The sequence below is a fragment of the Mobula birostris genome, chromosome 10 (genome assembly GCF_030028105.1).
Source record: "Mobula birostris isolate sMobBir1 chromosome 10, sMobBir1.hap1, whole genome shotgun sequence".
Taxonomy (NCBI): Eukaryota; Metazoa; Chordata; class Chondrichthyes; order Myliobatiformes; family Myliobatidae; genus Mobula; species Mobula birostris.
Genome location: NC_092379.1, coordinates 65,539,747 through 65,567,535, shown reverse-complemented (window position 1 = coordinate 65,567,535; position 27,789 = coordinate 65,539,747). Strand labels below are relative to the sequence as shown.

Here is a 27,789-nt window from a genome sequence, read left to right as displayed (position 1 = left end):
GCTCTCTTCTCACAGCTGTCATCAGAAAGAAGATACAGGAGCCTCAAGACCCACACTACCACATTCAGTCGCAGTTATTACCCCCAAACATTAATCTCTTGATGGAGTGGAGATAACTTCATTCACCCCATCACTGAACTGTTACACAACCTAACCACTCAATTTCAAGTACTCTGAATCTCATGTTCTCAATAGTTATTGTTTATTTATTTATTTTTGTTTATTTTTTTTCTTTTGTATTTGTATAGTTCGGTGTCTTTTGCATATTGGTTGTTTGTCCAACCTGTTGGTGTAGTCTTTCATTGATTCTATTATGTTTCTTTAATTTACTGCGTATGCCTGCAAGAGCACGAATTTCAGGGTTGTACATAGTGACATATATGTACGTCAATAAAATATTTACTTTGAACTTTAAACTCTTATAGAGTTATGCAAAATTATGAGGGGTATAGATTGGGTAAATGCAAGCAGGCTTTTTCCACTGAGGTTGGGGAGGGTAAGTCTGGAACTATAGGTCATGGGTTAAGGGTAAAAGGTGAAATATTTAAGGGAAGCATGAGGTGGCTCTTCTTCACTCTGAGTGTGGTGAGGGTGTAACACTCCCAGCAGAATTGGTGGATTCATGTGCAATTTCAATAGTTAAATGAAATTTGGATATGTACATGTGTGGGAATGGTCTGAAGGCTATGGTTCCGGTGCAGGTTGACGAAACTAGGCAGATTGATAGCTTGGCATGGATTAGATGGGCCAAAGGGCCACTTTCTGTGCTGTAGTGTTCTCTGATTCTATGATTCCTGAAGGCATCTTCAGCTGTCTGGAAACTTCGTTTGTTTGGGAGATGAGCAGCTCTTGTGAATTTTTGTGACATTAATCTATGCAGATTATCCCCTACTTTAATCTTCAAATACAAAATAGGAAGTAGGTATCCACAAATTTCCACTTTTAAAGGCCTCAGGAAAACACCAGGAAATTAATTTACAGAAGACCATAAAACCATAAGACATAGGAGCAGAATTAGACCATTTGGCCTGTGGAGTCTGCTCTGTTATTTCATCATGGCCGATCCATTTTCTCTCTCAGCCCCAGTCTCCTGCCTTCTCCCTGTATCCCTTCATGCCCTGACTAATCAGGAATCTATCAACCTCTGCCTGAAATATACCCAATGACAGCCTTCACAGCCATCCGTGACAACGAATTACACAAGTTCACCATTCTCTGGCTAAAGTTCCTTATCATCTCCATTTTGAAAGAACACCCCTCTATTCTGAGGCTGTCTGTCTGGCCGCAGACTCTCCCATCCTCTCCATATGCACTCTATCAAGGCCTTTCAACATTCAATAAGTTTGAATTTGGTCACTCCTCATTCTTGTGAATTCCAGTGAATTCGGGCCAGAACTATCAAATGCTCTTCATACAACAAGCTGTTCAATTCTGCAATCATCCTGAACCCACTCCAGGTTCAGCACATCCTTTCTTAGATAAGGGGCCCAAAACTGCTCAGAATACTCCAAATGAGGCCTCACCAGTTCTTTATCAATCCTCAACATTATGTCTTTGCTTTTATCCTCTAGTGCTCCTGCAGTAAATGCTAACATCGCATTTGCCTTCCTCACCTCCAACTCCACCTGTAAATTAACCTTTCGTGAATCCTCTGAGGATGCCCAAGTCCCTTTGTGCCCCAGATTTCTGAATTTTCTCTCCATTTAGAAAATAATCTCCCCTTTTATTTCTTCTATCAAAGTGCATGACCATACAACTCCCACACTGTATTCTGTGTGTCAGCTCTTTACCCATTCTCCTAATCTGTCTAAATCCTCCTGTAGATTCTCTACTTCCTCAAAACTACTTGCCCCTCCACCTATTTTTGTATCTTCTGTGAACTTTACAACAAGGCTATCGGTTCCATCATCCAAGTCGTTGATATATAACATAAAAATAAACGGTCCTAACATAGACTCCTGTGGAACACCACTAGACAGCAGCAGTCAACCAGAAAAGGCTCCCTTTATCCCCATTCTTTGCCTCTCCTGCCAATCAGCTACTGTTTTATCCATGCTAGACTCTTTCCTGTAATATCTTGGGCTCTTAACTTATGTAGTTTCATGTGTGGCACCTTGCTAAAAGTATTCTGAAAATCCAAGTGCACAGCATCCACTAATTCTCCTTTGTCTATCCTGCTTGCTATTTCTTCAAAGAATTCCAACAGATTTGTCAGGCTGTCATAGTCCGGTCCGTGAAGTTCATATTCTGGTCCGTGAAGTTCATATTTCGTTCCACGGTCCAGTCCATCGACCCTTGGTCCAGGTTTTCCTATCTACCCTGTTTCTGTTCTTGTTGAGCTAATTGAGGCAGCTGATGCTCGTTGGGGCTGGCTGCATAAATACCTTCAGAGACCCAGGCGTGGCTGCTGGATTGTTCTTGTCCTTACTCCTTGGATCCCTTACCCTGCCTTCTGTTTCCTCGCCTGAAGCCCTGCCTTGTCTTGCCGGTAACTCTCGCCCCACCTGAAGTTCTCGTCTTGCCTTGCCTTGTCTTGCTGTCTGGTCCTGGAGCCACCCTGTACCTAGCTTCTTTCCTGTCCCTTGACTCCGCCCAGGTAAACCAGGCCATCTTGCCGTTACCTGGGGTTGGTTCTGTTCCTTCCTGTCTGTTGCCTCTGTTGGGTGGTGGTCCGCGCCCTGCCCAGGAGGAGCCAAGCCTCGCCCCAAGTCTCAAGTTTCCTGCCTCCTGCCAAGCCTCGCCTCAATTCTCAAGGCCCCTGCCTCCAGCCTCAGCCTCGCCTCGCCTCCAGCCTCCAGCCTCACCTCGTCTCCAGCCTCGCCTCGTCTCCAGCCTCCAGCCTCGCCTCAAGTCTCCAGCCTCGCCTCGCCTCAAGTCTCCAGCCTCCAGCCTCGCCTCGCCTCAAGTCTCGCCTCGCCTCAAGTCTCCAGCCTCCAGTCTCGCCTCGCCTCAAGTCTCGCCTCGCCTCAAGTCTTCAGCCTCCAGCCTCGCCTCGCCTCAAGTCTCGCTTCGCCTCAAGTCTCCAGCCTCGCCTCGCCTCGCCTCAAGTCTCCAGCCTCCATCCCCGCCTCAAGTCTCCAGCCTCGCCTCGTCTCCAGCCTCGACTCGCCTCAAGTCTCCATCCTCCAGCCTCGCCTCAAGTCTCCAGTCTCCAGCCTCGCCTCAAGTCTCCAGCCTCGCCTCGCCTCGCTTCAAGTCTCCAGCCTCCAGTCTCGCCTCGCCTCCAGCCTCGCCTCACCTCAAGTCTCTAGCCTCGCCTCGTCTCCAGCCTCGTCTCGCCTCAAGTCTCCAGCCTCCATCCCCGCCTCAAGTCTCCAGCCTCCAGCCTCGCCTCGCCTCCAGCCTCCAGCCTTTCCTCGCCTCATCTCCAGCCTCTAGCCTTGTCTCGCCTCATCTCCAGCCTCCAGCCTTGCCTCTAGTCTCAAGCCTCCAGCCTCGCCTCTAGTCTCAAGTCACCAGCCTCCTGCCAAGCCTCGCCTCGTCTCTTGCCTAGCCTCGAACCTGTAGACTCCAGCCTCTAGCCTCTTGCCAAGCCAAGCCAAGTCTCTAGCCTCTAGCCTCAAGCTTCAGGCTTGTAGATTCCTGCCTCATCCTGCCTGCCTGCCAACCCTCGTCCTTGCCTGGTTCTGGGGTCCGAGCCAGAGGCAAGACCCAGGTACTGGATCCTTGTCCAGTCTCTGGCTCGGAGTCCAAGCCCGGGCTCCTAGCTCTCTTGTTCAGTTCTGTTCCAGGTTCCTGGTTTTCCTGTCCATGTCCTTGCCATCACCCTGTATCCTAGTCCTGTCCCTAGTACTTCAGTGTCTGTGTCTTGCACTTGGGTCCGTTCCCAGCCACCATCTTATGACACGGGCAAGATTTTCCCTTGAGGAAACCATGCTGACTATGTTCTATTTTATCATGCACCTCGAAGTACCTGAAATCATATCCTTAACAATCAATTCCAATATCTTCCCATCCATTGAAGTTAGACTAACTGACTTCAGTAGAGTGACATTTATAATTTTCCAGTCTTCCAGAAACATTCCAGAATCTAGTTGTTCTTGATAGATCATTACTAATGCCTCCACAGTCTCTCCACCCACCCTTTTCATAACCCTGGGGTGTACACCATCTGGTCCAGGTGACTTATCTACCTTCAGACCTTTCAGTTTCCCAAGAACCTTCTCCCTAATAATGGCAACTTCACCCATTTCTGACCCCTGACACTCATGAACTTCCACCATGCTACTTGTCTCTTCCACAGTGAAAAGCAATGAAAATTACTTATTCAGTTCATCTACCATTTGCTTGTCCCCCATTACTACCTCTCCAGCATCGCTTTCCAGCGGACTGATATCTACTCTCACCTCTCTTTTACACTTTTAGCATCCTCTTTAAAATTATTGGCTAACTTACTCTCGTATTCCATCTTTACCTTCTTAATGACTTTTTCAGTTGCCCTTTGTTGGTTTTTCAAAACTTCCCAATCTCTAACTTCCCACACATCTGTCAGCTTTCCTTTGGAATACTTCTTCCTCTTTGGTATGTATATGTCCTGTGCCTTCTGAATTGCTTCCAGAAATTACAGCCATTGCCGCTCTGCTGTCATCCCTGCCAGTGTCCTTTTCCAATCAATTCTGGCCATCTCTTCTCTCTTGTCTCTGTAATTCCCTTTACTCCACTGTAATTCTGATGCATCTGACTTCAGTTTCTCCTCAAGTTTCAAGGTGAATTCAATCATTATATGATCACTTTTCCCCAAGGATTCTTCCACCTTAAGCTGTCTAATCAATTCTGGTTCATTAGCCAACAACCAATCCAGAGTATCTGATTCCCTAGTAGGCTCAATCACAAGCTGCTCTAAAAAGCCATCTTGCAGAAATTCTAGAAATTCCCCTTCTTGGAATCCAACACCAACCTGACCTTGCCAATCTACTTGGATATTGAAATCCCCCATGATTATGGTAACATTGCGCTTTAGATATGCATTTTCTACCTCCCATTGTAATTTGTAGACCATGCCCTTACCACTGTTTAGGGGTCTATATATAACTCCCTTTAGGGTTTTTTCACCCTTGCAGTTCCTTAGCTCTACCCACAATGATTCAACACCTTCCGAACCTTTGTCACATCTTTCTAATGATTTCCTATCTGATAGAACCTTAATGTTTTATTCTCATTTGAGAAGATCATCCAAGGATGTTGAATAGCAGGAGAAATCTCAACGAAGTTCCCTTATTATGGGTGTAGCAACTCATGTTACATGAGGTTAGTAAGCACAGACTGGGAGCAATATTATGCATGATTGAAAATCAAGCTGAAAGCTGGTACATCTGCTCCTAGAAATACATAGAAAAATAGAAAACCTACAGCACAATACAGGCCCTTCGGCCCACAAAGTTGTGCCGAACATGTCCTTACCTTAGAAATTACTAGGCTTACGTATAGCCCTCTATTTTTCTAAGCTCCATGTACCTATCCAAAGGTCTCTTAAAAGACTCTATCGTATCCACCTCCACCACCGTTGCCGGCAGCCCATTCCACACACTCACCACTCTGAGTAAAAAACTTACCCTTGACAACTACTATGTACCTGGGCCCCATCACCTTAAACCTGTGTCCTCTTGTGCCAACCATTTCAACCCCGGGAAAAAGCCTCTGACTATCCACATGATCAATGCCTCTCATCATCTTATACACCTCTATCAGGTCACCTCTCATCCTCTGTCGCTCCAAGGAGAAAAGGCTGAGTTCACTCAACCTATTCTCATAAGGCATGCTCCCCAATCCAGGCAACATCCTTGTAAATTTCCTCTGCACCCTTTCTATGGCTTCCACATATTGCTGTAGTGAGGCGACCAGAAGTGAGCACAGTACTCCAAGTGGGGTCTGACCAGGGTCCTATATAGCTGCAACACTACCTCTCGGCTCTTAAATTCAATTCCATGATTGATGAAGGCCAATACACCATATGCCTTATTAACCACAGAGTCAACCTGCACAGCTGCTTTCAGCATCCTATGGACTCGGACCCCAAGATCCCTCTGATCTTCCACACTGCCAAGAGTCTTATCATTAATACTATATTCTGCCATCAAATTTGACCTACCAAAATGAACCACTTCACACTTATCTGGGTTGAACTCCATCTGCCACTTCTCAGCCCAGTTTTGCATCCTATCAATGTCCAGCTGTAAGAGTCACTGTTCTATAATTTCCTGGGCTATCTCTACTCCCTTTCTGCTGCCTCTCACTCTGCTGCCTGCTGGATATGGTGGTCTTTTTAAACCTTTTGCGCTCTTTTGGCTGACATCACGCGCCTGCACAGTCTTGCCTCTCTTTTACCCCAAGTGGTAAAAACTGCCTTGGCTCCAAAAATCAGCCGTTCACTCGCAGCCTTCTTGCTCTGAATCAAAAACATGCACAATATTCAATAAGATCATAAACACACAAGAGAGTGAAGATGCTGAAATTTGGAGCAGAAAATGAGTCAAGAAGGAGGAAGGAAATGGTTGATGTTTCATGTTGAAACTCTGCTTCAGGAACCCTTTCTTGACAGCCTAGGCAAAGCTGAAATTATTGAAAGGGAAGAAGAAAACTTCTTGTTGACTAGAGTCACACCTTGCCCAAAGGAAAATGATTATGGTTATTGGAGGTCATTCATCACTGTTGCTGGAGGTGTTTAGCCAGGAACAGAGAAGCCTCAGTATCAATTTAACCTCAGCTGCTTTTCAAAAAATGACAGATCTTTGCCAACAGTCAAATCCATGGCTGTGATTTAAAAGTTTTCAAACATATTCAGACTCCATTAAAACCAGATGCACATGATTTAAAGCAACACAGAAAAAAATATGCAGAATAATAAAATTACTTCACACCCATTAAATGCTAATAAATTATATCACCTGATATTTTGTTTCCACCAGAAGTCATTATAACATGCCTACAAGATGAGTTTCCTTTCCTGCTCCGAGAAAAACGTCTTTATCTAACAGCCACTGTTTGTTTGGTCTTATACCTTAGCGGTGTTTTTTTCGAGACACAGGTGAGAAGTATTTTATTAGATTTTGAGATTTATTGTTACATTGTGTTCTAAAGTGTACATAAGTAACAATATCATATTGATAGTTATTGTCCACATAGTTAATATTGCCTATTTAACTGGATGCAGAATTCACCAGACTCACTTCTCTCATTCCTTCTGTTTATAGATGACTAGTGTGGAAATGCTTTCCTTAAAGAAAGTAATAGTGATCACCCTTTTTCTAGCTTGTATAGTTTGACAGTAGCACACTGTTAAATTGGAGCACCCACATGATCATCTCCCCTGAAATAATCTACAAAAACGTTCCATTTTGCTCAATACTTTGGATATTCTACAGAGCCCATGTGGAGCGAATGGAACTCGTGTTGGTAGCTACAACGGGCAGTGTGGATATAACAAAGTGAGAGGCCTGTCTCTGTGTTGCACAATTCTATTATTCACTAATCCCATTTCATCACATTGGATAGTACCAGCCACTCTATGTGACCAAGTTTCCTTTTCCTTCTGACGTTGGCATGAATTCTATTAATATCTATCTAATGGTTGACTTGAAATTGAGGCAGCACCTCTAGAAAGAGGTACAGTCGATGTTTCGTGCCGAGTCCCTTCGCCAGGACTAACTGAAAGAAGAGCTAGTATGAGATTTGAAAGTGGGAGGGGGAGGTGGAGGGGGAGATCCAAAATGATAGGAGAAGACAGGAGGGGAGGGATGGATTTTAGAGCTGGAGAAGGGAAAGGATCATGGGACAGGAGGCCTGGGGAGAGACAGAAGTGGGGAGGGGAGCCCAGAGGGTGGAGAGCAGGCAAGGAGTTATAGTGAGAGGGACAGAGGGAGAAAAAAGAGAGAGAGAGAAAAAAAGGGGGAATAAAAAATATATAAAATAAATAAATAAGGGATGGGGTGTGAAGGGGAGGTGAGGCATTAGCGGAAGTTAGAGAAGTCAATGTTCATGCCATCAGGTTGGAGGCTACCCAGACAGAATATAAGGTGTTGTTCCTCCAACCTGAGTGTGGCTTCATCTGTACAGTAGAGGAGGCCGTGGATGGACATGTCAGAATCGGAATGGGATGTGGAATTAAAATGTGTGGCCACTGGGAGATCCTGCTTTCTCTGGCGGACAGAACGTAGGTCCTACGCTCCTTATATTCCGTCTGGGTAGCCTCCAACCTGATGGCATGAACATTGACTTCTCAAACTTCTGCTAATGCCCCACCTCCCCCTCATACCCCATCCGTTATTTGTTTATTTATATACACACATTCTTTTTCTCTCCCTCCTTTTTCTCCCTCTGTCCCTCTCACTTTACCCATTGCCCATCCTCTGGGCTTCCCCCCTCCTCCTTTTCTTTCTCCCTAGGCCTATGATCCCCTCATTTCCCTTTTGCCAATCACCTGTCCAGCTCTTGGCTTCATCCCTCCTCCTCTTGTCTTCTCCTGTCATTTCAGATCTCCCCCTCCCCCTCCCACTTTCAAATCTCTTACTAGCTCTTCTTTCAGTTCATCCTGACGAAGGGTCTCGGCCCGAAACGTCGACTGTACCTCTTCCTAGAGATGCTGCCTGGTCTGCTGTGTTCACAGGCAACTTTTATGTGTGTTGCTTGAAATATGCAGATTTCCTAGTGTTTATGAGTTGAAATTGAGTCCACCCATCTTTAATGCTCTAAAATTCACCCTTTTTAGTGTCTCTGAAGATTCTCAGTCATCCTGGTCATTGTATATCAAGCAGTAGTAAATCAAGACATCTCCACAACAGTTCACACCTCCATTGATGGAAAGATAAGACTAATGACCCTCTCATTACCTCTATGACTCTGAACAACCCTCATGTGATTGCTATACCTTTAAACAACTCACAAAGTTTATAAACTGGAAAACTAGGCACCATGAATTAGAACTGAAGAAGCCTCTTGGATGAGTCATGAAATGTCTTCTAGACAACACAGCAAGTCCATTTGCCTTGATTTGCAACTGCTTGACCTCCCTTTCAGTGTAACTGTTTAGCTCAGTTTCAACTAGAATCTGCTGTTTATTGGATGATAAAAATGAAGACAGCTTCAGTTATGTTTCTTTCCTAAAAAATCCTGTTGCGAAGATTTTGTGGCAACAGGATTTTGAATGGGATGATAAGAAGGAAGTAGAGGGAGATGAGCCAAACTGCAAGTTCTCTGCTATTGCTAAGTAATAGAAGATGACATTGTACCTAGTAGGAGAGGGGTATATGGGAGTTACAATAATGACAGAACAGGTTAAGAAAAGTGTCACTTACCTACTTTAACTTCATTCACTCAGATCTACTGTTGAATGTCCTTCCTATATCCCACCCAATTTTCAGAATCTACGTAAAATCAGCAGTCTATTCTAAAGATGTTACTTCCCCACCTGGTTAAAATTTCCCCCAGTCTATCCTTTCCTTTTGCTCTCTGAGTCATTGCTCTCTTGTGGAGAAAGCTCCACCAAGATGTTTGTCTATGTTGAACTTGGTTAGAAAGAAGGTAGCAATTTATACAATGCTCTATTAAAGTGAATTCTGTTTATTCTATTTTAGGCTGGGATTTACTGGTTAAATTTAATAGATACTTTCTGCTTTGGATGGGGCTTACTTTTGATGGCTTTGTTGGAACTAATTGGTATATGCTGGATCTATGGTAAGTGCAGCAAAAACTAATTTGCCTGCAGGAATCACTAACTTGCATCACTAGGAATTAATTATATTGTGTGATTATCTCATGGCTATTCATGGATGTGCCTTTGGTACAATTTTTTTTTCCCAGAGCATTTTAAGCATGAGAACCCTGTAACACAGATATACACACTTTCTCAATGCCAGACAAATATTGACCTATTTCTTTAAGAGTGCATCATCTGACATTGGAGACGTTAGGGTGTATTCTGGAGTTGGGGTATATAGCAAATGCTAATTTCAACAGCAGCCACTCTTCAGATTGGAATGTGGATTGCAGACTGCTTTTAAAAATGCAGCGCAGAACAGTGGGCTTCTCAGAACTGCAGCTTTGTGTCAATGGCAAACAAAAAAAAACACTTCACTTAGACCTCAGATGTCTGCATATGCACGAATGCATCCTAGAGTCAGTGGGGATTAACATCCATTTTGGGTGTCTGGAGTGTGGGTGTGAAGAAGAAAAAAGTGAAAATTGTATGTAGTTCAAAGGAAGCACTGTAGGTACATTGTAACTATAGAATGGTCCTGTTGTTATCTTTGATCTTTAGCATGTAAAATGTCATGTAATATTGAGTCAAGGAGGCCTCTTCTTCCAGGGGTGTCTACTTATGAAGCCTGCTGATTGTTTGCTGAATAATCACTTCTATATCCTCTAGCTTCAGTGTCTCTTCGGTGACTTTGTTCACCACACAACAGGAGAAGTGCAGGAAAAAATTCCATGACCTTGTATATCAAGGTACATGTGTAACACTTTAACCTGAATCTCACTCATGTCTCTGATTGATATCTGTTATTCATGTAGAACTCTAAGATGGCCAAGGTCAATGAGATGGCTTCAGTACAAGTTTCCTAAGTAAACCAGGTTCCCCAGAGCACACCATATTAGTTAACTGTGCTCCTCTGCTTTCATTGATTGGCAGGTGTGAACAGATTCATTGGTGACATTGAGATGATGAATGGGAAGAAGAGTTTCTTCTTCTGGATATGGTGGAAAGTGTGTTGGGCTTTGATTACACCAGTCATCCTGACAGTAAGAAGATTTTACATCCTGTGACTAATTAGTCAAGCTGCAAAAACTCCACCTCATTCTATCCTGACTTTGTCTTGTGCAACTTTTTTATGCAGGTAGTCCTGGCCTGGTCCATAAACTCATTCACTTCTCTGAAATATGCATCAATTGATTATCCGAAATGGGCGACAATACTTGGATGGCTGATGATCGCATTCTGTCTGATGTGGATTCCTCTAATCGCCATCTTAGAGATCACTGCTGCTGAAGGTGGCAATATTTACCAGGTAAGCAAGCCACTTCCAAAGCACGTTATTTCCAGTGATGCTGTGCATACACGAGTTCCTACCAACAAAGTTTTAGATTCATAGAGCAAAAGATAGAATCAGGCCCTTCACTCCACTGAGTCCCTGTTGATTATCAAGTATCCATTTAATTTAATACTACATTAAACCCTTTTCATCACAACTCTTCCTTCAATTCTTCCACTTGTCTACACATTAGGGACAACTTACAGTGGCCAATTAACCTCTCAGCCTCCACACTTTAGGGATGTGGGAGGAAGCTGGAGCAGCTTGGCAAAGTCACTGTAGCCACAGAGAGTGGACAGACTCCACACAGTCAGTGCCCAGGAACCATGGTCGCCGGCGCACTGAGCTGGCTGCTCCATGAGCTCTTTCTGTCCTGCTCAATGATCTGAGCCACTTTCCACAAGTGCGTCACTTGCACAACTATATTTTGCTTTATTTTGTACTCCTAGGAGAATCAAGCTGATAACAGATGTAACAGAAAGCAATAACGAGCAGAGACACTGTAGAAACACATGTATCAAAATGCATAAGGATTGATGTAGAAGGGCATTGATGATGGATAAACTTGTCACAAGTAACATTTGCCTGACAACTTCCCTCTGTGGATTCTTGTGCCTTAGTTAATAGAGAGAAAAGTACTGGAATCCATCAGTATAAAGGGGGTGGTGTGTTCTGACCAAATGCTGAGGTGCATGGATATTGGGAGATATTTGGGTCCAAAGCTATTTTTTTCTAAGGAGTTCTGAATTTCAAAGTGTTCTTTGCCCAATCACACACATTGTTCCATCTGAAAGGAAAAGGTGGAGAGTAGGAATGTCATTTCCTAGTTTACCTCCCATTCATCTTGATTCTGAAATATATCCCCCACACTTTCTTACTGTTGTTCAAACCCAGGATGTCTTCCCCAACAATCCTTCAACAGTGGAGCTGTTCAGAAAGTTCACCAGTTCCACAATGTCAGGCTGGGGTAACTGAGAACAACTGATAATGTGATAACTCCTGAATTCATAATTCCAAACAGTCTTTTGGGAAGAGGTAGAGGAAAAAGTGTAAGGCTGGGTGGAACAAAAAAGCAAAATCCCAACAGTGAGTCAAAGCAGAGCAAGTGGCAGCAAACCTGACCATACGGTGGGTGTAGGGATGTTCTCCGAGCAGGTGGAAATGAATTGTGCTGCAACAGCCCAGAGATAGAAAGGAATGCAAAGCAGAGTAGGCTCCTTTGACCTGGGAATGTGGTGGCAAAGGTTGGATACTGTCAGGGATGTGGTTACTCTACAGCCCTCTGTCAACATCCCAGAACACGTAGCACTCTCCTCCATTACCAGCACCTGCTGATCAGTTAGACAGATGGAGGAAGGTGATACAGCAACAAGCAATCTGCTGGAAGAGCTCAGAAGCAGTGAAAGAAAAATAGACATTTCAGACTGAAATGCTGACAGTTCCTCACTCCCCCACAGATGCTGCCTGACCTTCAAGTTCCTCCAGCAGATAGTTTCTCTAGATTCCAGCATCTGCAGATCTTTGTGTCTCCAAAGGTGAAACAGAATGTGGATGGGGAGGAATATGGCAGAGTATGAACTGCCCCAAACATTATTCCATGAAAAGGGTCCCATTGTCATTTTATACATACCTTTTGTTCTGCACTAGGAAACAAGTAGTGTGTCTAGTCGCAGTTGCAAGTTCATCAAGTTAACATCTCAGCTAGTAAAGATTATCTTGCTCATGACTGTACAGTTTGCGATCACATGCCTTTCATTTACCTGGTCCTTTTCCCCATTGTTTACTGTATGTTTCTGATTCTTTATCCCAGATATTATACGAGCAAGAAAGTCACAATTAACTTGTGGAAGACCATAACCAGAGTATTGTTTGGTTCTGGATACCATACGTCCAGAAAAAAGATCAAAGTTTGGAGGGGTTTCTGAACAGATGTACTAAAATGGAGAGACACAAAATTGCAGAGGCTGGAACTTGAAGCAACACAAAAGGGGCTGGAGGAACTCTGTTGGTTAGGCAGCATCTATGGAAGGAAAGTCATCATTTTAGGTCAAGACCCTTCATATGGACAGAAAAGGGGAGGTAACCAACATAAAAGTTGGAGGGAAAGTGTCAAGCAAGTGCTGGCATGAGTGACTCTCATATTTTCTTATGACAGAGAATGAGGCCATTCAGTTCACTGAATCTCTGCTAGTTCTGTGAGCATTGCCATTCCTCCAATAATTCTCCTGTAACCTTCCCTGCTCCACCTTTCCAATTTATTGCCCCAAGATTCTTCCATTCACTCACACACTGGAGGCAATTTATAATGCCCTACTAACCTACCAATCCCCACACTCCTGGGGTGTGGGAGAAAACTGGAGCACCCAGGAGAAACCCATCTGCTCACAGGGGGAGCATGCATGGATCCCAGGCTATTTTAGTTGTGTGGATAGTCATTGAGATATAGAGTCATAGCTTAGAAACAAACCCTTCGGCCCATCATGGCCATGTTGACCACTGATTACTCATCTACATTGATTCCATTATTAGCACATGGTCCACAGCCTTCTGTGTCTTGGCATTTCAAGTGCTTCTTCTTTCAGTATCTCCCCTATTCACTCCCTGAGATAAATAAACATTTTAAACTATCACTCTCGGGAAAGAACTTCTGTAGAGTGGAGAAAAAAGTACCCAAACAGTAATAGCAATTCTATCTCTCTGTTTATCTAACATGTAAAAGGTGTGGCAGATACAATATAGTTCTTACACTATGTTCAAATTCACTTCTGAATTAACAGCTCCTTGATCATTTTATTTTTTTTCCACAGAGAGTATTAACCTGTCTCAAACCAACTTCTGACTGGGGTCCATACTTGAAAGAACACAGAGGGCAACGATATGAAAACCAAACAGATCCTAGCTTATTCCAACTCCATTCACGTATTTCTACTGCTCTTCTGCTCAGACCTAGATAATGGGTGGCTTTGACCCTCTACAAAGGAAAAAATTCACTTTCAGGTCCAAGGAGATCCATTCCTTTCAAACCAGGCAACTGGCAGCCTCACCAGGAATCCTTGATAGATGTGCTACAAATGGACTGGATTTTTTTCAGTGGAAGGGGATGAATATTTGGGGGTCTAAGGCAAGGGAGCAAGGGATGTAATCTCACCATCTCATGGAATTGACTGAAGCCATTATCCCCATATCACATAACCTGCTGAGATAAATCCAGGCCTCCACAAGCATCACAGCAGAATTCCTAAACATGCTCCACCATAAGTACCCATGCCTTTCCTTCAACATAACCCTACCCTGTAGCACCTCATCCCACCCCACCAGGTCCCGAACCTTTCATTTCACTGGTGAATTTTTTTTTCCTCTCCAAAATCTACAAAACTACCTAAGGGGTGTCATTAATTACAAAACGATGACTCATTCATAGGTATTTGTCTTTAATCTTTCAAGTTGTTGACTTGCATTGAAAGATTTTTGACTTCTGTATTGCTACTAATTTATTTATATAGAATTATTTTAAATAAATTATTTTAATTGAGCAAGAATATGGTGAAAAGCTACTAATGAGTAAGGATAGGATGTAGTTCCTTTTTTAAATGGTTACTATGATAAGCAGTGATCAGACTCAATTGTACATGGATGCCCAAATCTTAAAGTTTCACATTAAACAAACTAGAACATTTTACTGAACATGTTCTCTCTTTAGCTTCATTCCCATCCAGTTATGAGAAACTTTGACCTTTCTCAAGTTAAAACTTTAAAACATATTCAAGAACAGTTCATTCAACAGGTCAGTTTGGTGAAAACTATTTTAAAACTGCAGATGCTGAAACTGTGAGATAAAAAGAGAAGTGCTGGTACTCTCAGTAGTTCGGAAAGAGAGCAGAGTTAAGGTTACAGATAGAAGACTCTTCATCAGAAATGGAAGTATTTAAAAAGAAAAAGTGGGAGTGGGAGGGAGAGGGAGGATGTCTCTGGTAGGGTAAAAGTGAGGTGACTAATGGGGATAAGCTGTAAACAAGGTTATCTGGTCAATGGGTGAATGTGAGCTGAGAAAGACAACATAGACAAAAGACTGCAGAACTTACAAAATGCAGAGCAGGGAGCCATGTCCAGGTTGGACATATTCTCCATTCCACACAGAGAGAAAAGAGAAAAATGAAGAATCTGAGCAAATATAGATAGATAGATAGATAGATATACTTTATTGATCCCGAGAGAAATTAGGTTTTGTTACAGCCGCACCAACCAAGAATAGAGCGCAAATATAGCAATACAAAAACCACAAACAATTAAACAACAATATGCAAACTATGCCAGATGGAAATAAGTCCAGGACCGGCCTATTGGCTTAGGGTGTCTGACCCTCCACGGGTGGAGCTGCAAAGTTCGATGGCCACAGGCAGGAACAACCTCCCATGATGCCCAGTGTTGTATCTCGGTGGAATATGGCCGGAGTCCAACAGCAACAAGTTCAATATCCGTTCTACAAACACGTTCCTGGATCGTAATATGACCCGGATTGCACCATCCATGTTAACCAGAACAGTAAGCCCCCAACTCCTGTGTGCTTACCGCTCTCAGTGCACTTCCGGTCAGCCCGAACGGTCTGGAAACCATCCATGGAAAAGTTTTGATCGAGTATGTCCTCGTGCAGCCCCAGTAAAACACATAACACTGCACTCCCGAAATGTTCTCTCCCGCAGTATCAGAGAAGGATGACTGAAAGGCTGAGAAAGGCATTATTTTCACTCAAGTTGTAGAGTTAAACATTTAGCATAGTAAACTGCAACATACCCAGATGAAGGATGAGGTGCCGGTCCTCAAGATTGTGGTTGTAATCATCAAACTCCTCTTTGCCACCATAACCTTTGTTCCAAATGATGGCCGCTTTCACTATTCTCAGAACTCTGGAGTCATAGAGTCATACAGCATAGAAACAGGTCATTTAGCCCTACTCATCCATGCTAACCAGGGTGGTTATCTTATCTAGTTCAAATTGTCTGTATTTGGTCCATATCGCTCTACCTTACCTTTCCATCTACCTTTTAAACGTTGTAATCCTACTTCTGTGTACCACGTCCTCTGGCAGCTCACCGCTATCTGTGTGAAGAAGTTGCCCCTCAGATCTCTTTTAATTCTTTCCCTCTCAATTTGAACTGCTGCCTCCATTTTTATCATTTAATGGCTGAATTGTCTTGTATTTAATAGCTCTTAAGAGTTTAACTTGCCTTGAGTAGTAACAGCTGATCTTATAATTTTTAACATGATGTATGCAATACAACAAGGGTCACCGAGTTACAGTTGTAGAAAGACCAAATAAACAAGCAACTGAATTTGAAGACAGGGCCTCTAATCTGCTCCATTTGTGTAGGAGATAGTTATAAAAAGATATAATATAACCATCTTGTGATCGCATCTTGAATTTACATATATACTCATCTAACATAACAACCATAAACGTATCTTCATAAAGTCACTGAGATGAAAAGCCTTTTAATTCACCTTGTTTTTGCCAACTTTTTGTCTATCACTCTATCCTATTTGCACACATTAGGTCCATATCCTTATACACTTTGCCTATTTAAATGTCTGTCTAAATATTTCTTAAACTGTTATCTGATTCCATCACCTCCTCTGGCAGAGATCCAGATATCCGTCACTCTGTGTAAAACACGTACCCCTCAGGTACCCATTAAAATGCCTTGATCCCACTTTATGACATCCCTATCACGGGAAGATTGATGGAAGAACAAGTCCTGGTCAACCGCTCATGACAATCATGAGTTAAGTCAAGGGACAGACAGAGAAAAGTTTGGAAGAGTTTATTAGAACTTCTCAGATTAAAGACCATGATCACCCATATCACAAAGCCTGTCAAAATCGAGGGGCCTGTGAGTTGGTTACATTTACTGTACCAGTTCCCAGACCCATCTGTCTATATGGTATTGCATCACCTGAAATCATGTACCTTTAATAGGCGGACCCTCAGGATTGAGAACGACTGTCTTCTGACTCTAGTAGTTCGGCTTCTCAGGGGACGAAGGTGCCAATGAAAGACCCATGGACTCAACTATAGATGGGGCAGAATGGGTGGGTGGAGCACCTCTTCCATCATTTACACCTGTGTGATCGTGACGTAGAGCAGATTATGTGTAGAGTCTGAATACTCTCTTGAATACTTCTTCTTGACCTTAATTGGTCTTGAGCCAAGTAGTGCCAGGACTCGTTAGGAAAGTTGTAACTTTTTAAGAGGCTTTGAGCATTGTCTTCATTATTTCTTTCCATCCTTGAAAGAGCTTGCAATACAGGGCCTGTTTGTGACTTTGGTGTTGGGTGTGCAAACAAGTCCATTGGGGAAGTCGGAGCCTGACGTCTGCAAGTCAGAGTCTGCTGGAGGCTTGGCTTGGGGGTTAAAGGACTAACTGCGTTTTGCTGTTGTTTTCTTGCTTGTTGTGTTCCATTTGGTCCTGCTGAGCATTGTGGGCATGCCATGTTGGCACTGGAATGTGTGGGAACACTTGTGGACTGCCTCCAGCATACCCTCAACATGTTTTACTGTATGTTTTGATGTACACAAGATAAATAAGTGTGAATCTTAAAGTTTAAAGCTCGAATCATTGTAATCTGGCCAACACGCTCAGTGCTGGAGGTGGTGACCTGTAAGAGGTTACAATTAATCTTCCAGTGATATTGGAGGCTGTTGTAGAGGCAGCATAGGTGGTATTTTTCAATACACTGATGTGTCCATGTAGATTAAATCTAAAATCTAGATTATATACTGTAGGATGGCAGGAATCCTACTGCTGTGCGGTAGACTTGGCGTTTTGTGATGAGTCTGAGTTCAGGATCTTCAAATACTCTTTTTCTCGACCAATCAGGAGCTGTGCTGGCACAAATGAAGTTGGTGAAGATATTAAGATACGGTCTCTGTTTTCCAGGTCTCATTGTCAGTGTTTATTATTTGAGCTCAGTGAGGTGCAGAGGAAATTAGTCTCGAGGCTGTTGAGTCCCTCTTGTAAGAGTTAATGATGGCATTCCAGTACACATACATCAGCCTGGTCTGTATGCTACAGCTCGACTACTAAAGCTCAGATAAACTTAGTTCTAACAGTTTCCCAATATCAACTGGACAGGCTGACCCTTAGAATGATGCGCCAGAACCAGCAGGAAATCAGTCAGCATTGGCCCATCTTGGGAATCATAGACTCATCACAAAACTCCAGCTCAGGTCCGGTTCATTGTCTGCACAGGGTCCAACAGAAGCAGAATCAATTGCACAGAACAACAGTATCATGCACCTTCTCAAGCTGATTAATTTAGCTTTTACATGTTATTGATCATGTTACTAGTTAAACCGACTGGAATGGTACAGTCTTGGACAATCCAACATTCATTATAGATAATATTTACTTTATGCCTCAGTAAAAATAATATCCTTTGCTGTAATCATTCCCGCAAAGATTACTACTTAATTTCTAATCCTATTATTTCACTATTTAATTGGATTCAGCACTGCAAACATTTTAGTGGTAAACAGGACAACATAACAATCCCTCGCCATGCTCAGGAGATTTATTTCACTGCAACATTCCAATATGTGTTTCTGATAGTACAGTACTCCTAGTCTGAGGAGTAACTTGGGACAGGCTATAAAGGGATTGAATACTACATTGGAAGTCAGTCGTACTTCTCAAAGCAAGTGAATGTTGGTGATAACTCACAAGGATTATCAATTTCATTAGTGTTTCTCAGGAATATGCCTCTGTTCTCAGATTTATGTTAATAGTAATTTGTCGAAGGATATCAGCTATATTTCTTATCATCAGAATGCATCATTTACTTTAGAGATGATGGTGTTTAGAATACATATACATCTGAAATAGGTTTTTTATCCAATTTTGAAAAATATTCTCAAGGTTGCTGGCTTTTCAGAACAGCCAAAATTCTATACCTATTGATTGAAATAACCACACAATTTTAGTTGGCTTAAAGCAATATCAACAACAAACCACTCAAACTTACTGCTCCTTGGCTCACAATGAGAGATTTCAGGTGACTGCAGGCACTGACCTGAGTCAGTGAAGCCTTGTACAACTTCACGCTGCACAATTGCAAATGCCACCACTTGGTGCTCCACCCACAGAAATGTCTACAGGCAGCTGGCTAAGCAACACACACAATTATTTTGAATTATTTAAAATAATAATAAATAAGTAAAAAAACAATTAGTACATTTAAGTTAGCTCAATTGATTAAAAGCACATAAGTAACCTGAAGCTCACTTTCAGCCATACCTCTCTGTGCAACGAATGGGTCACTCAACATACTCAGCTGCTAGTGAATTGTAGGGAACTTCCATTATACCTTTGTCCTCCATGAGAACATCAGAATGAGTGTCAGTGAGAGGCTGTCATAAGTATCTCTCAGGAGTCTTTAGACTTAAACTTCTTTGCACACTTGTCTGGAAATGTCAAGTATCCAGACCTCACAACATTGTCTTCTGTTTCCAAACAATGCTAATTCAAATATGGATGGATAGTTCATTCAATGGGCAATTGACCTAATAAATTATAGGAGTTATATGCAGGAGTATATGGGAATCTGATATACAACGCTGGGGGGAATTGGTTACTGTTCGGAGGCCTGTCGATAAGACATGGAAGAAAAATTACAATGGGAGATCGAGAAGGGAAACATTACGATGGTCATGGGGGATTTATAGAATACCTACAAAATAGCTTTTCAGAGCAGCTTTTTGGTTCCACGAGGGAAAAGGCAATTCTGTATTGCATGTTGTATAATGAACCAGATTTGATCAGGGAGCTTAAGGTAAGTGGTGTTAGTATAGATTTGCATGATAGTAAGCATAGATGCGGTGGGACAAATGGTCTGTATCTGTGCTGGACAACTCTATGACACTATACAAAAGCTGAGAGGACAATAGAGAATGATGATCGGGGAAACCTGTCACATGAAGTGGTTAAAGCAAAAGTTCATGAGACACTTAAGGAAAAGCTTGATACTTTTTAAAAACGCAAACATGAGGAATTCTGCAGATGCTGGAAATTTAAGCAACACACATCAAAGTTGCTGGTGAACGCAGCAGGCCAGGCAGCATCTCTAGGAAGAGGTACAGTCGACGTTTCAGGCCAAGACCCTCTTGGCCTGAAACGTCGACTGTACCTCTTACTAGAGATGCTGCCTGGCCTGCTGCGTTCACCAGCACCTTTGATGTGTGTTGCTTGATACTTTTGTGTGGGTGCACAGATACAAAAGCAGAGTAAGATAACACTGCTTGGATACCCTCTGTGACAGCAGTTTGTAGGCAAGCTTCTAGGTTCCTGCTCCACTTGGTCTGACTTGTGCCGCCTGCTCCAAAGAATGAGCACCTTTGTGAGGATTGGGGCTGGCTCGAATCCGTGACATCTTTCTCACAGGTCATCTAAATAGACGTGTGTTAAAGCCACGCACTGTGTAGTTAGTGCCGCATGTCTGCTGAAATCAACGTTACAACATATTGATTTTGACACAATCCAGATTTTCTCCACTGGTGTTGACAATGTTGAGATTTTTAATCTGAACGTTAAACTGAAGTTAATATCACCTATATTTTTTATGGTGCCCCAAGGAGGCATAAGGGATCAAGGGAAAAATTCGTGCTTTCATAGTAAATGTTTGGCTTCTAATTCAAATCCACTTACATTGTTTCTCTTCTGAATGGTGTGATAATTATGCTCATCTTTTTCATGGGACAGTTATCAGATTGAACTTTATAAAGCACACGTTATGACAGCATGCCTGAATCTGACCTTTCACTGGCTCACTCATCTTCTGGCCCCAAGAAATTTTGTAATGAACTAATCAATTGCGACTAAGAAGGTGCCCAGGAAGCTTAATAGTCTGAGGGTGGATAAATCTCCTGGACCTGATGGAATGCACCCTCAGGGTCTGAAGGAAATATCTGGAGAGATTGCGGAGGCATTAACAATGATCTTTCAAGTATCGATGGATTCTGGCATTGTACTGGATGAATGGAAAATTGCAAACGTTACTCAGCTATTTAAGAAGGGTGGGAGGCAGCATAAAGGAAACTATAGACCTGTGAGCCTGACATCAGTGGTTGGGAAGTTGTTGGAATCGATTGTTAAGGATGAGATTACGGAGTACCTGGAGGCACATGACAAGACAGGCCAAAGCCAACATAGTTTCATGAAAGGAAAATTCTGCCTGACAAACCTACTTCAATTCTTTGAGGAAAGTACAAGCAGACAAAGGAGATGCAGTAGGCATGGTGTACATGGATTTTCAGAAGGCCTTTGACAGGGTGCTGCACATGAGGCTGCTTAGCAAGATAATAGCCCATGGAATCACAGAGAAGTAACTAGCATGGGTGGAGCATTGGTTGCTCGGCAGAAAACAGAGAGTGGGAATAAAGGAATCCTATTCTGACTGGCTGCCAGTTACCAGTGGAGTTCCACAGGGGTCGGTGTTGGAACCATTACTTTTGATGATGCATGTCAATGATTTGGACTACGGCATTAATGGATTTGCGGTTAAGTTTGCCAATGATACAAAAATAGGTGGAGGAGCGGTTAGTGTTGAGGAAACAATCAACCTGCAGAGAGATTTAGATAGGTCAGGGGAATGGGCAAAGTGGCAAATGAAATACTATTTTGGAAAGTGTATGGTCATGCACTTCACTGGAAGAAATAAATGGGCAGACTATTATTTAGATGGGGAGAGAATTCAAGATGCAGAAATGCAAAGTGACTTGGGAGTCCTTGTGCGTGATACCCTAAAGGTTAACCTCCAGGTTGAGTCGGTTGTGAAGAAGTCGAATGCAATGTTGGCATTCATTTCTAGAGGTATAGAATATAAGACCAGGAATGTGATGTTGAGACTCTGTAAGGCACTCATGAGACCACACTTGGAGTATTGTGTGCAGTTTTGGGCTCCTTATTTTAGAAAGGATATACTGACATTGGAGAAGGTTCAGAGAAGATTCACGAGAATGATTCCAGGAATGAAAGAGTTACCGTATGAGGAAAGTCTGGCATCTCTTGGGCTGTATTCCCTGGGGTTCAGGAGAATGAGGGGAATCTCATAGAAACATTCTGAATGTTAAAAGGCCTGAACAGATTAGATATGGCAAAGTTATTTCCCATGGGAGGGAATTCCAGGACAAGAGGGCACGACTTCAGGATTGAAGGATGTCCTTTTAGAATTGAGGTACAGAGAAATTACTTTAGTCAGAGGGTGGTAAATTTGTGGAATTTGTTGCCATATGTGGCTGTGGAGGCCAAGTCCTTGGATGTATTTAAGGCAGAGAAAGGTAGGTTCTTGATTAGCCAGGGTATCAAAGGGTATGGGAAGAAGGCAGGGTAGTGGGGATAACTGGAAGAATTGGATCAGCCCACAATTGAATGGCAGAGCAGACTCGATGGGCTGAATGGCCTACTTCTCCTATATCTTATGGTCTTATAGGTTCTTTTGGGTTTCTTATTTTGTAGCTGCCTGTGAGGAGACGGATCTCAAAGTTGTATAATGTAAACATACTTTGATAATAAGTGTACTTTGAACTTTGAAAACTGCTCACAATACTCCAGGTGAGGCCTCACCACTGCCTTATAAGGCCTCAACATTGCATCCTTGCTTTTATATTCTTGTCCTCTTAAAATAAATGCTAACATTGAATTTTCCTTCCTCACCACTGACTCAACCTGCAAATTAACCTTTGGGGAAATGTGCAGAAGGCCTCCAAAGTCTCTTTGTGCCTCCGATCATTGAAGTTTCTCTGCTTTCTGCATCCTCAATACTACCTGCTCCTCCACCTGTTTTCATATCATCTGAAAACTTGGCCACAAAGCCATCAATTCCATCATCCAAATCATTGACATATAACATTAGAATAAGCAATTCCAGCAGAGACCCCTGCAGGACACTACAAATCACCAGCAGCCAATGTAAAATGGCTCTCTTTATTCCCAGTCTTTACCTCTTGCCAATTAGCCAATGCTCTATCCATGACTTCAGCCTATTTTATCAAGTGCCTCCAAGTACCCTGAAACCATATCCTTAACAGTCAACTCCAACATCTTACCAACCAGTGTCGTCATATTAACTGGCCTATAATTTCCTTTCTTCTGCCTCTCTCTCTTCTTGAAGAGTGCAGTTACATTTGCAATTTTCCAGTCCTCCAGAACCATGGCAGAATCTATTGACTCTTGAAAGATCATTACTAATGCTCCCATAACCTCTTCAGCCTTCTCTTTCCGAATCATTGGCTCATCTTCTCAAATTAGAATAAAATATTAAGGTTCTATCAGAGAGTTATTTAATTTCCTGGTGTTTTCCCAAGGCTTTTAATTGCTTAAATTTGTAAATACCTACTTCCTATTTTCTATTTAAAGATTAAAGTAGGGGACACTCTGCATATATTAATGTTACTAAATTTCACAGGAGCTGCTCATGTCCCAAGCAAACTAAATTTCCAGACAGCTGAAGATGCCTTCAGGTATCATAGATCAGAGAACAGAGAACAGAGAACACTACAGCACAGAAAGAGGCCCTTTGGCCCATCTAGTCCATGCCAAGCTATTAATCTGCTGTTCTCTGCACCGGAATCATAGCCTTCAGACCCTTCCCACACATGTGCCTATCCAAATTTCATTTAAATGTTGAAATCAAATGTGCATCCTCCAATTCTGCTGGCAGTCCCACACCCTCACCACACTCAGGGTGAAGACACTCCCGTCATATTTCTCTGAAACATTTCATCTTTCACCCTTCACCTCTGACCTTTAGTTCTAGTCTCACCCAACCTTAATGGAAAAAGCCTGCTTGCATTTACCTTATCTATAACCTGCACAATTTTACACAACTTTATCAAAGTTCAAACTATGTTTTTTATCAAAGTACATATACGTCACCATATACAACCCTGAAATTCATTTTCTTGTGGTCATACTCATTAAATCCAAAAAACATTATAGAATAATTGAAAGACCACACCCAACAGGACAGATAAACATCAATGTGTAAAAGACAACAAACTGTGAAAAGACAGAAGAAAAGAAATAATAATCTCAAATAAATAAGCAATAAATATTGAGAATATGAGATGAAGAGTCCTTGAATGAGAGTCCATAGGTTGTGGGACCAACTCAGTGATAGGACGAGTGCAGTTGAGTGAAGTTATCCCTCCCGGTTTAAGAGCCTGATGGTTGAGAGGTAATAACTGCTCCTGAACCTGGTGGTGTGGGTCTTGAGGCTTCTGTATCTTCTTCCTGATGGCAGCAGCAAAAAGAGAGCATGACCAGGGAGGTGGGGTCCTTGATAATAGATGTTGCCTTCCTATAGAGGTTTATCAAGGTTTTAGATGTCATGCTGTATCTTCACAAACCTCGAAGGATGTAGAGACACTGCTGTCATTTTTTCATAATTGCACTTATGTGCCGGACACAGGACAGAACCTCTGAAATGACAGCACTGAGGAATTGCCAATCCTCTCCTCCTCTGATCACCCAATGAGGACTGGCTCATGGTCCTCCCATTTCCTCCTCCTGAAGTTAATAATCAGCTCCTTGGTCTTGCTGTCATTGAGTGAGAGTTGTTGTTGTGACACCACTCAGCCAGATTTTCAACCTCCCTCCTATATGCTAATTCATCACCACCTTTGATTTGGCCAATGACCGTGGTTTTGTTATCGAACTTAAGTATGGCGTTGGAGCTGTGCTTAGCTTCATTGTCTTAAGTATAAAGCAAGTAAAGCAGGGAGCTAAACACACAGTCTTGTGGTAAACCTATGAAGGAGATGTTGTTATCAATCCAAACTGACTGGGGTCTGTCTGCAAGAGAGGAAATCAAGGATCCAATTGATTATTGTTTGAGGGGATGATGGTATTGAATGCCAAGCTGTGGTTGATAAAGAGCATCCAGGTGTATGTATCTTTGCTGTCCAAAAGTTCCAGAGGTGAGTGAAAAGCCAATGAAATGGACTAAATGTAAAAAGAACAACCTGCGAACACAGTTTACCAATAAAATAAAATCAGCTCAGTACCTACTTTTGTATTTATTTTATTTAAAGATTCTCCATACAACAGGTCCTTCAGTCTAACAAGCTGAACTACCCAGCAAGCCACCTATTTAACCCTAACCTAAACACATGACAAATTATAATAACCAACTAACCTACTAACCACTGCATTCTTAATTTCATAGTTTGAAGTTCAAAGTTCAAAGTACATTTATTATCAAAGTATACATTAATCAACCTTGAGATTTGTCTCATAACAGGCAGCCACGAAACAAAGTAACCCAAAAGAACCCATTTAAAAAAGAGAATCAAGCACCCAATGTGCAGAGAGAAAAAAAAACAAACATGCAAACAATAAAAGCAAGCACATATCATACTAAGTTAAAGTTCACTAAGGGTCTGTCCCCACATCTTTAGTTGAGCACAGAGTGGAGTAGTGAGCTGAACCAGCCCATCCCTCACCTTGGGCCCCAACACCCTAACCTTTTCAATCTGACATGGCACCTAAATCCTCGTTCAAATATCCGGTTCTGTAGCTTCAATACATTCTGGGACCTCGATTCAGCCTGTAAACAGATATAATAGATAGCCTATAGACAGATGAGATAGCTCAGAAGGGTAGGTAAACGAAGAAGATGCCATCAGTGATAGGGGACTCTGTAGTTAGGGGGTTGGACAGGTGATTCTGTGGACGCAGGAAAGAACTGCAGATGGTAGTTTGCCTCTCAGGTACGAGGGTCCGGGATGCTTCTGATCACGTACACAATATCTTGAAGTGGGAATGACAACAGCCAGAAGTTGTGGTACGTATTGGTACCAACAACATAGGTGGGAAAAGGGAGGAGGTCCTGAAAACAGACAACAGGAAGTTAGGAAGGAAGTTGAGAAGCAGGACCTCAAAGGTAGTAATCTCGGGATTACTGCCTGTGCCCCGTGACAGTGAGTAAAGGAATAGAATGAGGTGAAAGATAAATGCGTGGCTGAGGGATTGGAGCAAGGGGCAGGAATTCAGATTTCTGGATCACTGAAACCTATCCTGGGGCAGGCGTGACCTGTACAAAAAGGATGGGTTGCACTTGAATCTGAGGGAAACCAATATCCTGACAGAAAGGTTTGCAAAGGCTATTGGGGAGAGTTTAAACTAGAATTGCTGGGGGGTGGGAACCAAACTGAAGTGACGAAGGAAAGAGAGATTGGCTCACAAATAGAGAAAGCTTGGAGACAGTGTGAAAGGGAGGATAGGCAGGTGATAGAGAAGGGACACGCTCAGACCGATAGTTTGAGATGTGTCTATTTTATTGCGAGGAGTATTATGAACAAAGTGGATGAGCTTAGAGCGTGGATCAGCACTTGGAGCTATGATGTTGTGGCCATTACAAAGACTTGGATGGTGCAGGGGCAGGAATGGCTACATCAAGTGCCGGGTTTTAGATGTTTCAGAAAGGACAGAGAGGGAGGCAAAAGAGGTGGGGGCGTGGCACTGTTGATCAGAGATAGTGTCACGGCTGCAGAAAAGGAGGAAGTCATGGAGGGGTTGTCTACGGAGTCTCTGTGGGTGGAAGTATGAAATAGGAAGGGGTCAATAACTCTACTGGGTGTTTTTTTATAGACCACCCAATAGTAACAGGGACATTGAGGAGAAGATAGGGAGACAGATTCTGAAAGGAGTAATAATAACAGGGTTGTTGTGGTGGGAGATTTTAGTTTCCCAAATATTGATTGGCATCTCCCTAGAGTGAGGGGTTTAGATGGGGTGGAGTTTGTTAGCTATGTTCAGGAAGGTTTCTTGACACAATATGTAGATATGCCTACAAGAGGAGAGGCTGTACTTGATCTGGTATTGGGAAATGAACCTGGTCAGGTGTCAGGTCTCTCAGTGGGACAGCGTTTTGGAGATAGTGATCACAATTCTATGTCCTTTACCATAGCATTGGAGAGGGATAGAAACAGACAAGTTAAGGAAACGTTTAGTTGGAGGAAGGGGAAATATAAGGCTATCAGGCAGGAACTTGAAGGCATAAATTGGAAACATGTTCTCAGGGAAAGGTTAGGAAGAAATGTGGCAAATGTTCAGGGGATATTTGTGTGGGGTTTTGCATAGATACGTTCCAATGAGACAGGGAAAAGATGGTAGGGTACCGGAACCGTGGTGTACAAAGGCTGTTGTAAATCTAGTCAAGAAGAAAAGAAGAGCTTATGAAAGTTTCAAAAAACTAGGTAATGATAGAGATCTAGAAGGTCATAAGGCTAGCAGGAAGGACTTTATGAATGAAATTAAGAGAGCCAGAAGAGGCCATGAGAAGGCCTTGGCAGACAGGATTAAGGAAAACTCCAAGGCATTCTACAAGTATGTGAAGAGCAAGAGGTTAAGACGTGAGAGAATAGGACCAATCAAGTGTGACAGTAGAAAAGTGTGTATGGAACCGGAGGAGATGGCAGAGGTACTTAATGAATACTTTGCTTCAGTATTCACTACGGAAAAGGATCTTGGTAATTATAGGGATGACTTGCAGCGGACTGAAAAGCTTGAGTATGTAGATATTAAGGAAGAGGATGTGCTGGAGCTTTTGATTGTTACGAACTGTAACGTTTTAGAAATAAACCAGCAGCAAGAGATTTCACACTGATTCGGGTTTTAATGTTAAAACCACTATCTTTATTAGTACCTACTTATAATATCGTAATTTAACCAAGATAAACAAATGTTAACAGTGTTATGTGTGTATTTGTGTG

At 42.5% G+C, this 27,789-nt stretch overlaps 1 protein-coding gene across 1 annotated transcript in view; it reads left to right on the top strand.

Annotated features, from left to right (window-relative positions):
• The window catches only part of LOC140203694 (sodium- and chloride-dependent neutral and basic amino acid transporter B(0+)-like), a 55,422-nt gene extending 39,678 nt beyond the window's left edge, over window positions 1-15,744 (top strand). Inside the window, exons 10-15 of the mRNA XM_072269740.1 lie at window positions 6,906-7,024; window positions 9,570-9,669; window positions 10,625-10,734; window positions 10,830-11,000; window positions 13,832-13,943; window positions 15,725-15,744. Of these exons, the coding sequence (XP_072125841.1) occupies window positions 6,906-7,024; window positions 9,570-9,669; window positions 10,625-10,734; window positions 10,830-11,000; window positions 13,832-13,943; window positions 15,725-15,744 (632 nt within the window). The remainder of the gene's footprint in view (window positions 1-6,905; window positions 7,025-9,569; window positions 9,670-10,624; window positions 10,735-10,829; window positions 11,001-13,831; window positions 13,944-15,724) is intronic.
• Window positions 15,745-27,789: the final 12,045 nt, after the last annotated feature.